Source organism: Staurois parvus, unplaced genomic scaffold, assembly GCF_062004578.1.
Source record: "Staurois parvus isolate SC_StPar_1 unplaced genomic scaffold, SC_StPar_1.0 ptg001051l, whole genome shotgun sequence".
Lineage (NCBI taxonomy): Eukaryota > Metazoa > Chordata > Amphibia > Anura > Ranidae > Staurois > Staurois parvus.
Genome location: NW_028318847.1, coordinates 4,216,578 through 4,228,806, shown reverse-complemented (window position 1 = coordinate 4,228,806; position 12,229 = coordinate 4,216,578). Strand labels below are relative to the sequence as shown.

Below are 12,229 nucleotides of genomic sequence, written 5' to 3'. Positions count from 1 at the left end.
ATTAAAGCGGAGCTCCACCCAAAAGGGGAAGTTCCGCTTTAAGGACTGCACCCCCGCTCCCCATTAAGGATTGGCACCTTTGGGGGGCAGGGGGGGAGCAGGTACTCAAAATTGACAGGTACCCGCTCCCACTTCTGGTCCAATCGCCTAGGCGATCAGAAGCTGAAGGTGTCCTCCTTCCCTGTAGTCCTTTGGGACATGTGACAGGTCCCAGAAGACTACACGAAGTGCAGTGCTACTCGCGCATGCACAGTGGGTACTCGGCTGTGAAGCCGCAAGCTGCACAGCCAGGTGCCCACACTGAAGATGCCGGCCTCCTGGAATACAGGACGGCCAGTGAAACACACTGCGGGGGACACACCACGGGACCGAGGGACAGGTAAGTGGCTGTTTTTTAAAAGTCAGCAGCTACAGTTTTTGTAGCTGCTGACTTTTATTTTTTGACAGCGTGAGTGGAACTCTGCTTTAAGGATTATTTGTCATTTTAGGTGTTGTAAGGAATCCATGTTCTACTGGTATTGGCACAGAAAACCACACACAACACAGAAACACCATGCAGAGGGACACATGGAACACATGCAGATGGAAGAGGAGGGCGATATGTCAGCCTCCCATCCCTCTGCAGTCCTTCTGCTGCCACATGTCTTAGGTGAGTGCTTGGAGTTGAGACAAGAGCCAGTTATCAAGTGGCCATTTCCTTGCTAGTTAGGCTCCATGTACACAGGACACTTCTGAACGATGGAAACTGACTGCTGGAAAACGTAGGTTAAAAAATGTCTGTTTAGCCGCATTTACCTACCGCGTTTATATGCGTTAATGCGCGTTTATGAGCATTTGGGTTTAGAAGCGTTTTTTAAAGATAACCTCAGGAGACCTTCCAAAATACCCAGAATGCACTGAAAAATAGTAAAATTAACTATTTCAGACATTTTGAGAGAAATAGAGCAGAAGCAGAGAGAGCAGTATTTGTTGAGATGACCTGTCTTTTCTTTTTGTTGTGGTGTTTGGATGTGTTCCAGCTCATTTCTGTGCAGAAATTATTGCAGCAGTGTCTAACATATTTTCTTTCGTGCAAAACCTCAAAGTATGGTGTACCAGGTCCATTTGAATATTGGGAAAACTATTTGCATGCATTTTTCATGATGAAAAAAGGTTTTAGACAGCATCTGGAAATGGAAGAGTTAAAACAATTTTCCAAGCGCAAACGCTTATAAACACGGTTAGCCGCGTTTACACACGTTTACAAATGTTTGGCGTTTGAAACACTGATAAAATCTACATCTGAACACAAGTTTGGTGCATTAAAAAAAATGACTGAAAACTCAACTGCCTGTAAACTACTGTAAATGACATAGTGTACATGGACACATAGGAAGACATTAGGGAGAGTTCAGGGGCTGCTGAAAAAAACGCAGAAAAGCTCCTAAATGTGAGTTTATCAGCTGCAGTGTACATGGAGTCTTACATTTTCGGACAGCTTGGGGGCCCCCTGTCCAACCTTGTAGAAACATTTGCTCCCTTGGGGAGAAAACACTGAAAAAAAATGGAAGTGAGAATTTTTCTTTAGGTTTATTGTGAGCATAAGACTTATTTCTGTTATTAATTTTACATCTGCTTATTAAAATACTAGTATTCCTTGTACTTTACCTTGTGATGGAACTGTAGAGGCAGGGCAGGGAAGAGCCTGACAACTCATATCACTAATTAGATGTGTTTATCTTTGTTCAATCAACTAATTATGCTTGTTTGCCCTGTTTTTACTCATTGTTTTGGTGCTTCTATCTATTTTCTTTACTTTTTTAAAAACATTTCTTATCTCTGTTGGTATAAAAAAAAAAATTTAGATAATTTTGTATAATAGATTTAGCTTAAAAAATGGTAGCAAAGAATACTCAAGGTTCCATGGTGTAATGGTTAGCACTCTGGACTCTGAATCCAGCGATCCGAGTTCAAATCTCGGTGGGACCTTAAAGAGTTAACTTTTTTTTTTTTTTTTTACCCTGTTTACTTCATCCATGATAAAATACAGAGATGCCGAATACCCATAGAAATCCAAACAAAGCTGTCACTTTGTTAAAACAATTCACATCTGGATGGATACAAAAAAATGCAATGGACATGCAAGAACAGCATTGCTTAAAATACTGGTATGCCTGTAAAATGTAGTACAGTGGTGGAAATAAATATTAATGTAAACTGTAGTACTACTAAAGAGATATTAGAATTGATAACGTAAAGTGATTAAAAAATACATGCCTCCCCGTCGGGGAATCGAACCCCGGTCTCCCGCGTGACAGGCGGGGATACTTACCACTATACTAACGAGGATTGGCGATATTGTCAGGCTTTAGTTTTCCGGTCAAAAGAAACTGTGCATGACTTTTGCTTCTTGCTTACTCCAGATCTGGATGGTTATCCTACATACTGGTATATCTACAGGTGAAATTCAAAAGATTAGAATATCGTGCAAAAGTTCATTTATTTCAGTAATGCAACTTAAAAGGTGAAACTAATATATGAGATAGACTCATTACATGCAAAGCAAGATAGGTCAAGCCGTGATTTGTCATAATTGTGATGATTATGGCTTACAGCTCATGAAAACCCCAAACCAACAATCTCAGAAAATTAGAATATTGTAAAAAGGTGCAATATTCTAGGCTCAAAGTGTACTACTCTAGTCAGATAATAAGACCATAACACCTGCAAAGGGTTCCTGAGCCTTTAAATGGTCTCTCATTCTGGTTCAGTAGGAATCACAATCACGGGAAAGACTGCTGACCTGACAGTTGTGCAGAAAACCATCATTGACACCCTCCATAAGGAGGGGAAGCCTCAAAAGGTAATTGCAAAAGGAGCTGGATGTTCCCAAAGTGCTGTATCAAAGCACATTAATAGAAAGTTATGTGGAAGGGAAAAGTGTGGAAGAAAAAGGTGCACAAGCAGCAGGGATGACCGCAGCCTGGAGAGGATTGTCAGGAAAAGGCCATTCAAAGGTGTTGGGGACTTTCACAAGGAGTGGACTAAGGCTGGAGTCAGTGCATCAAGAGCCACCACACACAGACAGATCCTGGACATGCGCTTCAAATGTCGTATTCCTCTTGTCAAGCCGTTCCTGAACAACAAACAACATCAGAAGCATCTTACCTGGGCTAAAGAAAAACAGACCTGGTCTGTTGCTCAGTGGTCCAAAGTCCTCTTTTCTGATGAGAGCAACTTTTGCATCTCATTTGGAAACCAAGGACCCAGAGTGTGGAGAAAGAATTGAGAGGCACACACTGCAAGATGCTTGAAGTCCAGTGTGAAGTTTCCACAGTCTGTGTTGATTTGGGGAGCCATGTCATCTGCTGGTGTTGGTCCACTGTGCTTCATTAAGTCCAGGGTCAACGCAGCCATCTACCAGGGGATTTTGGAGCACTTCATGCTTCCTTCCGCAGACGAGCTTTATGGGGATGCTGACTTCATTTTCCAGGACGACTTGGCACCTGCCCACACTGCCAAAAGCACCAAAACCTGGTTCAATGACTGTGGGATTACTGTGCTTGATTGGCCAGCAAACTCACCTGACCTGAACCCCATAGAGAATCTATGGGGCATTGCCGAGACAAAGATGAGAGACATGAGACCGAACAATGCAGAAGAGCTGAAGGCCGCTATTGAAGCATCCTGGTCTTCCATAACACCACAGGCTGATAGCTTCCATGCCACGCCGCATTGAGGCAGTAATTGCTGCAAAAGGGGCCCAAACCAAGTATTGAGTACATATGCATGCTTATACTTTTCAGAGGTCCGATATTGTTCTATGTACAATCCTTGTTTTATTTATTGCATGTAATATTCTAATTTTCTGATAGTGTGGATTTGGGGTTTTCATGAGCTGTAAGCCATAATCATCACAATTATGACAAATCACGGCTTGACCTATCTTGCTTTGCATGTAATGAGTCTATCTCATATATTAGTTTCACCTTTTAAGTTGCATTACTGAAATAAATGAACTTTTACAATATATTCTAATTTTTTTTGTTTCACCTGTAATATACAGACAGGCTTATTCTGCATTATCTTTGTATAATGTGATACTTGAAAATGGGCTTCTATTACCTTCTATGAGGGAAGCATAATCATACTAACTGCTAACCAAAAAAGAACCATTTGTACTATGAAGCCAATAGACCAATCTAACTGGTCAATACGGATGTCAAAACCTGAGTCAAGCTGGGATATCAGAATCCTTTCCATTTGAATCCTTCAAGAAGCTGCAATGGTGGAAAGGCATATATTAGGGAGAAGTGATCCCACAGTGTCACAAGAGCATCTAACATGAGTGCTCGAGGATCCCTGACACTGAACACAAATCTGTCCAGTTTTGTACTGAACCTGGATGCCAGATGATCCACATCTAGGGTTTCCTAAAGTTGGCAGGACCTTCCAGGATAGAGGAAGAAATAATCTTCCCATCTCTAGAAGAGATCCACCATTCTAGAGATAATCTTGTGCCCCAGCATAGTAAGGATTCACTGAGATAAAAAACTGCCGGATCTACCAAACACATACTCCATTTCTTAGTGAACTCGCTCTCTATGGGGTATTGAGACCCCCCTATTGTACAGCGCTGAGCAAACCCTTTGGCGCTATATAAACTCGTAGTAATAATAATAATAATAATAACCTCTTTAGCAGAATGAACACTTTATCAAGGTTAGCCAAGTCCATGTACAAAGCAGGCTTTAAATCAGGATGTACAGGGAAGAATTGTGGCTCTTGTGGCGGCCGCTATGATCCAAATTTCAAATTAGTTCAAACAACTTTCACGCGAAAATACGAATCATCCCAGAACTCTTGCTAGTAAATAGTGGTTTGCATCAGCTGAAAGGCACCAAATAAGAAAAAAACTTTGGCGTGCTGGTACCCTGAGAGAGAGAGAGCCCCTGTAGTAATGCCCTGTCACCCCCAGAAAACTGTTACAATAACTGCTGGCCCACTGAAATGCATGCAAAACCAAAAATGGCTGCCTGGACACTTCCTCTCAAACTTCTCGTAGTCTGTCTCAATTCTTTATGGCTCTCTGCACAGAAGTTCACAAGGGACAGGGAGGAAGTGAGCCATCTTCAACATGGCGGCCAAACTACCAGAACAGCCCCTAGGCACCACACTGTGCACAGGGAAGGGGTGGGTGGGCACTAGCCAAGGCATTAGTACCAGCATAGGGCTATCCCAGGCACTCAGAATTCCTGTTGAAGGGTTACCCCTAAAGTGTCCAATTTTCACTCATCACTGCAGGCTTTGCCACAGAGGCCTTCAAGGATTTGCCTTCCCTGTTGGGGATCACTGCCCTGGACCTGTATAGTATCCTACCAGTCAACAAAGCTATATATCAAAGCACAAGGCCCTATTACGCAGGGTCCAGTGCCGATCGGCAACATTAAAGGATGACCCTGTGAGCCCAGTGCAGGGTCTGGGTAACATTCCTCTGAGAATAGAAAGGAATCAACATATACGTACAGGCTTAGTGTACCTGCCCACATTCACTACAATTCCCTGTGTTGGACAGGAACTGTAATTTCCTTTTAATGCAGAGAGAAAGAAGAGTTATGATGTAATCCCTGATGTTATACCTCCTTGGCAGAGCAAATGCTGTTATCTTTTGAATTAGAGATGAGGTCATGAAAATTCAATTACTTTTTTCTCTTAAATGGTAAGGATTTTCAAACTTTTATTAACCGTTTAGTGTTTTCTGTAGGGGGGTGTACTAATGGGTGATTTTTTTAATCTTGATCTGAGTAAGATGCAAGTACCTGAAACATGTTATCATGATGACCGGCTTCTCTCCTTTGGTTTGAAATGGAGTGCCCCCTAGACTTCGGGTTTGCCCTCACCAGCCCTTGTTTGGGCAGTCCCTCGCTAGGTATATGACATAACAACCGAATCTGGGACACGTGACTTCCGGCAGATGTACAATCTCATTGATCCCTGCGGCTGCCATCCACACACCCTTCGCACTGTCCTGAGGCTCCTGGGCTGAGTAACCTACTGTTGGGTTCAGGATCATGTATCATCCTCCAGCTTCTGGGAATATGTGTTTCTCCTCTCCACTGGCTTGGTGATGTATCTATTTGGGCACTCCTATATTTCATGCTTTTTAACCCAACATTAAAGTGAATTTCGATTTTAACTGTTCCTGGGCTTGTGACTCTATTGACTTCCACAGGGTTGAGTGCACTCCTTTATTTGTTGATTTGTGCTCATGTCTTATTGCTGGTCAGATGAGTTGTTGGAGCTGCCCATACTGTGGTTATCTACATATCCCTTGGAACCTCATTGTGCTTGGTATTTGCACCTTTTTTTTTATGGGTGATTTTTTTTGCCTATCCCAGAGTTTTTCTTTAAGTCTAAACATGCCTTTATTATAAAGGTACAAGAGGCAGTTTGGACATGTCACTAACCTACACAAAAGAGATTAGCTTATCATCTTGGAATGCAATGCTGTGTGTAAATATGTTGGTTGCCTGAATGTAAAATATGGTTATCTGGAAATATGGATATAATTATGAAATTGATATTGTGGGAGGGTCTGCTGAAAGGTTTTATAATCTTTTAGCACTCCTTTCTCCCACCCATGAAATCCAGTACACACGTACCGAAAATGACCCGTTCAAAAGGAACTGGCCACATTTCGTAATATGTGTACCGCTGTCTGTTCAACAGAAGCTGGTCCAATGATTGGCTGCTGTTGCAAGGTTATGCTGGAAAGCAGGCTTTCGTTTAGCACTTGCAGCCATTGAATTGTGCATTCTGTTGCAGAGGGAGTTACCTGTATGACAATACAATAGAACAGCGGGAGAGATCCCTGCATCAACATCACTTGTGTTGATTCACAGATCAGTCAATTTTTTGTTCGATCAGCAGAAAGAAACCCAGTATATTTATATCCAGCTTAACCCTGTGATAGGGCAAGGAGAGGGTCAAATGATGCCCTCCAGAAAGATTGCAAAAAGAGAATCCAACAGAAAAAAAAATAAGTACTTTCATCTTTGATTGCCTTTCTTTTCTATTCTAGTCTTAACTCTTTTAAGTGCAAGACTAGGACTGCAGATATACTGAGGTGCCGTGAAGCGGCCTCTGCAGTTTATGCATATATTTGCAAATGAAACCCCTTGTTTCAATGTGAACTGTTAGGGTAATTTGGCTTGTCGCAGGCTGGCTGGTAAAGGAGCTGGGAATTTTTGTTTGTTGTTTTTTTTTTTTACATGCGTCACCTTCCATGTGCTCCTTGCTGCAAAGGCCAGTTAGAGAATGGGTGGTTGCCATTTGTTTTTGTTTTTTCTGGCATTTCAAAATGTCTGATGTCTCTTTATAGAATCATTTTGAAGTGCGTGGGTGCCCTAATCAATGTACTACATTCTAGGATGAGTGGGTAAAATGTTCTAACTCCCATGAGCAACAGGAGCAGCAAATTGGGGAAGGTGAAAAGAAAAAAAAAAAAAAAAGAAAAAAAAAAAAAAAGGTCTCACACAGCCTTGCACAACACAATATTTTACTACAAGCAATCTTTGAACATATGTACAAGCCTTTTATACATTTTATTACATAAAAATGCCATAACTTAGTTATGAAGCAAGTGTTACATTTATGCATCCTTGCTCTAATGCTCTGTATAGTGTCAACACTATTGGATTCTATTATATTGCTTGTTTACATTTTTATCATTTTATGGAATGTAATGGTTTGTAAGTATTTTGTTTGAATGTAGGGATTGTGTATTTACGGGAGCTGCACTTTGTTGATTTGTTATTTAGACGTGAATCACTAATAGTGTTTAGCTGCTGTTAGGAGTTAGGGTTTAAGATTGAAACTTTGTTTTTTGATCGGGAATTGGGGGTTTGTTTATAGTTTAATCTTTGAACATATGTACAAGCCCTCTATACATTTTTTTTTTCTACTTAAAAAGGATAAGTTCACCTTCTGAACATGTAACTTGTTCGAGTAGCCCCCCCCCCCCCCAATGACAGTGGGTGGGGGTTCCTCTTTCCCCCAGCTGCTATCACAATAAATAATTGACAAAGCTGTGCAGGGCTGTGTCAACCAGCCACGTCATTCATTCACAGCAATCTGTGAATGAATGAATGAACTACAAGTCCCATCTTCCACTGCAGCAGACTGCTTGTAGTTTTTAATGGGCTCGTACTGCACTGATCAGTATGCTCGTCATCCATTCAATCAACCTCCAGCTTTCAAACTGAAAGCCCGTACAAAGTTACAGACAGAAAGCTGGAGGAGACTGTGTGCAGGAGCCTGACATTGCACCCGTGATCCACTGATTGTGGGTGTAATACTTTCCAGGTGCCTGTGTAAAAAAAAAAAACATTTATTTTTAAGTGCACAGAGAGATTAAACAGATAATGTGGTTACATATTTATGCTTCCTAGCCCTAATCCTCCATATGCCCAGAAACTGGATAACATTTACACATCTACTTTGATTTTCTTAATTAAGTACTTTCTCAATCTTTTTTTGGGGTGTCAACATTTCTAAAAAAAATGTGTTTTGAAAAAAAAAAAAAAAAAAAAAGGAAGTGGTTTTGAAAGCGATAGTAAAGTCTACCACTTTCTTTAAAAATGTGCCCTGTGAATAGGCATGCCATAATGTGCTAGTATGCACCGCATATTAGCACATTATGACAGACTTTTCCTTAAATGGAGCCCTCCAGCGGCGTGCTGTCACTGCTGCCGGTACTCTCACTTTTGCCTGGTCTTCCTTCTGGATTTTTCATCCCCGCACATTTGAGTGGCCAGACTACGATGATGTCAGATCGTTGCAGTACATGAACAATACATTCAGGGCATACTCCGTTTGTACATGCGTCACTGTGTACATGCAGTGATATCATTGGCTTTTGGTGATGTGAATAATCTCTTGAACAGTGAACGCTTAAGAGATATTCACTGTACCTACAAGTAAGCTATACGATAAGCTGACCTCTAGGTACAATTTTAAGTTGAAAGTTTATTACCGCTTGAAAATAAAATGAATGCGCAACCTTATTTTATGGAGTCTAACATATGTGGGGTTACTTCTGTGATTGCACAGAGAATGGTAACAAAAATCTCAAGATAGCATGATCTCATGTCCTGGGTTTGATTGAAGAATATATGCACATATGGTGGATGAAGTGTGTTGACCAATATGACTTCTGTTTTCTTTCTGGAGGCTCTTTTTTTTTTTCAATTCATGATGTTTTAAATGCAGGATGAGAAATGTTTTAAATTCTGCAACAGTGATAGGCTTCCACTGAAATGGTTTCTGGGTTACCGGCTATAAACTAAGGTTACATTGCTCAACAATGAACTCTAATAGTTCTTGGGTAAACAATTGTTAGCAGGAAGACAAACAGACCCTATAGAAAGGTGGAGATCTCATTTGTGGAGTCTTCAAGAGACAAGAGATTAGTGTATAAATCAGCCCACCAGATTCTATCCATAGTTGAAACTTTTGTATATTCCGACCTATAACAATTGATAGACTTACTGTAAAAATTTATTTCTATTAACTTACATATAAACACATTTAAATAAATTACAAAACTCTTACAAGACCTCGTAAAATATTATTCAAATACCAGCAGCAGTGAATCATGGCTCCCTAACAATTGAGAGAATCCTAATCTGAAATAACGTGCAGACCGCCTTTGCTGACCTTCCTTCTAACATGCTAGTTTCCTGGTTTTCATGGGGATTCACTGACTTTAGTAATTTTTCTTGATACTCAGTTGCAAGTATGCAAAGTTCTGTCTTTACTTGTATGCATAATTGAGCAGTCCACTGCATGTGCTAGCCAAGTAACTAGTACTTTTTAGAAGGAAGGTGGCAATAGCTGCCAATAAAGTATCTTGCAGTTCAGGCATGTTTTTCAAAAATCGCTAATCTCTACTTACAGTATTGTGCCTATTTCAAACAGGCAGTCATCCCATAAACAGGTTCAATATTCAGCTCATCAATTAACTTTGTGGGTTATGCCACAATGGAAGAGGTCACTGGCTCATTATCAATAGTACAATAAGATAACTGTGTACACACTGTGTACCGTACATGACAGATGAAATTCTACATCTGGACAGCACATACAGCATGTTGCTGGCTTGTAAGGACTGCTCTCCCCTGTGACTGTAGAATACAAGTGTCCTAATGATCAGTGGAAAGCCACATTCTTACCAGTTTCACTCAGGTTTCTGGCTTATCATTCACTAATAAAGCATTTAAGATGTTTACATGTATCAGCTGACAATGCTGTAAATGCCAAGGGCACAGAGGGCAGACACTACCCCCCCCTCAAATAAAAAATAATGTTTGCTTGGTCAGAAAAAACATTTCTTAAAAGGTAGCTTTAAAAATACACTGAAATCTTATAAAGGAACCAGTCTGTAAATAAATAAATAAATCTACACACATATTATTCTGATCCTTTTGCGTTTGTGGACTCTGCATCTTGGTATGTGTTTTGAAGCCTCTTCCAGGGAACTAGACTTTTAAAGTTCTGATCAGGCAGCTACAAGACCTTCACTGACTGGCATACTGATATGTGCAGTGATCAGTGGTGTACTTTTCCCCTCTTTCAAGACAAAAACCTATAAAGAGAATGAAAGTCTGTTCAATCTGAAATATAGGTGACAAGGGTACAAAAACACAGCAAAAAATAATTTTACAATTGCCGAGGTTAACATTTCAGTGTGAAGAGTATTTGACATGGCCTGTGCTCAAGCACATTGGACCATGCCTCCCTCACTAGGACACCTATTGAAACTGCCCCATGCTCTTTGTGCCAGAAGGGTTGATGCCACCTATTACAGACAGCAGGGGCTACCAGGTTAAGTTATGTCTTAAACAAGCATGGAAAAACAGAACCAGAGGAAGCTGGATTAAAGCAAATAATATGAGCAAAGTGAGCCGAGTGGACAGGTTGGTTGGGCTAATAGTAGGAGCAGTAAAAGGTAGCATGACTGAGCAAAGTGGCCGTAACTGCCCACAGATCACATACATAACCTATTTTCCCCCATATTCATGTCTCTACTACTCCCATAAGAGGTCCTTCCTCCTGGATAGGACATCAGCAGCACAGTGTCATTTCCTAAGTCCAGCTCTTCCTTAAAGCTGATCTCCACAATTTGATATACTTTCCATAATTTGTTTGGGCCAGCATGGACCAAAAGAACTATGTCCCTCACTAACCTGTGAGGCCGCTGGATGTACAGTATAAACGGTTTGTAGCTGTGGCTACATACAGCATACTGCAATGTGTTCTGGGTGCAAGCCGAGACTTCCAGTCTCATACTCGGAACACAGTATAGTCGGTCACGGTGTACGTTTCCTCTGATTGCCACTGTGAGAGACTCTACTGTGTTCAGGGTATGAGACTGGAAGTCTCAGCTCGCACCCGGAACACAGTGCGGTAGGCTGTAGGTAGCTGCAGCTACATACAGTTTATATCGCGCATCCAGCAACCTCACAGGTTAGTGAGGGACATAGTTTGTTTGGGCCAAGATGGCCCAAATGAATATCTTGGCCCAAATGAATTATGTAAAGTATATCAAAAAGGTGTAGATCAGCTTTAAAGAGCCCCTGTACCAACTGTCAAATATTGCAAGTAAAGGTGCAGAAAAATCAAGTATTTTAAATTCTTCCTTCCTGTGTTTTTCTGCTCCATAAATGTCCAAGTACCATCCCCTCCCTTCTTGCACATTAAAACCCTCTTCTCTTCTGGGAGTGTGTAAATACTGTCTGTGCTCACAGCTCCTCTGCCCCTCTCCTCCCTACATAATCTGTTAAGCTTTTTGCCCTTGGTTTTCACCCAGTGATCTGCCCAGTAACAAACCTCCTGTATTAGAGTGCCTACATGCTGGATGTGATAAGCATAGGGGACACCTCTGGACAGCAGCATTCTCATTCTGTTAAATGTACTAGCAGATTTAATACACTAACATATTGATGCCAAACTCCAGCAAATTCCTTATCTCAAAAGGAAAAACTGTTCTCGATCTGCTTATAAACATTTTACATAAATAAAAGCTGATCATTGTAAGCACTCCTGCTAGTGTTAAACGGTTTGTCTTATAGCTCTTTAACTGATACGTTCTGCTGGAAAGCTTGATCTTTGGAAAAACTACAGTTTTACTGGCTGGATTGCTAGATGAAAATATGTGAAAGAAAGCCTAAATAAGCAGTAAAGCAGTATT

General features: G+C 41.0%; 1 protein-coding gene and 2 non-coding genes across 4 annotated transcripts in view; 1 reads left to right on the top strand and 2 right to left on the bottom strand.

The window, feature by feature from the left end:
* The first annotated feature begins 1,896 nt into the window (after positions 1 to 1,896).
* TRNAQ-CUG (transfer RNA glutamine (anticodon CUG)) lies at positions 1,897 to 1,968 on the top strand. Its single transcript has one exon. It is a non-coding gene; the product is annotated as a tRNA-Gln (tRNA).
* Positions 1,969 to 2,256: 288 nt separating this feature from the next.
* Positions 2,257 to 2,328, bottom strand: TRNAD-GUC (transfer RNA aspartic acid (anticodon GUC)). Its single transcript has one exon. It is a non-coding gene; the product is annotated as a tRNA-Asp (tRNA).
* Positions 2,329 to 7,520: 5,192 nt separating this feature from the next.
* The window catches only part of BBS1 (Bardet-Biedl syndrome 1), a 67,040-nt gene continuing 62,331 nt past the window's right edge, over positions 7,521 to 12,229 (bottom strand). For both annotated transcript variants that reach the window (XM_089658079.1, XM_089658080.1), the window contains one exon: positions 7,521 to 10,624. In XM_089658079.1, coding sequence (XP_089514205.1) covers positions 10,538 to 10,624 — 87 coding nt within the window. In that variant the 3' untranslated portion in view covers positions 7,521 to 10,537. The remainder of the gene's footprint in view (positions 10,625 to 12,229) is intronic.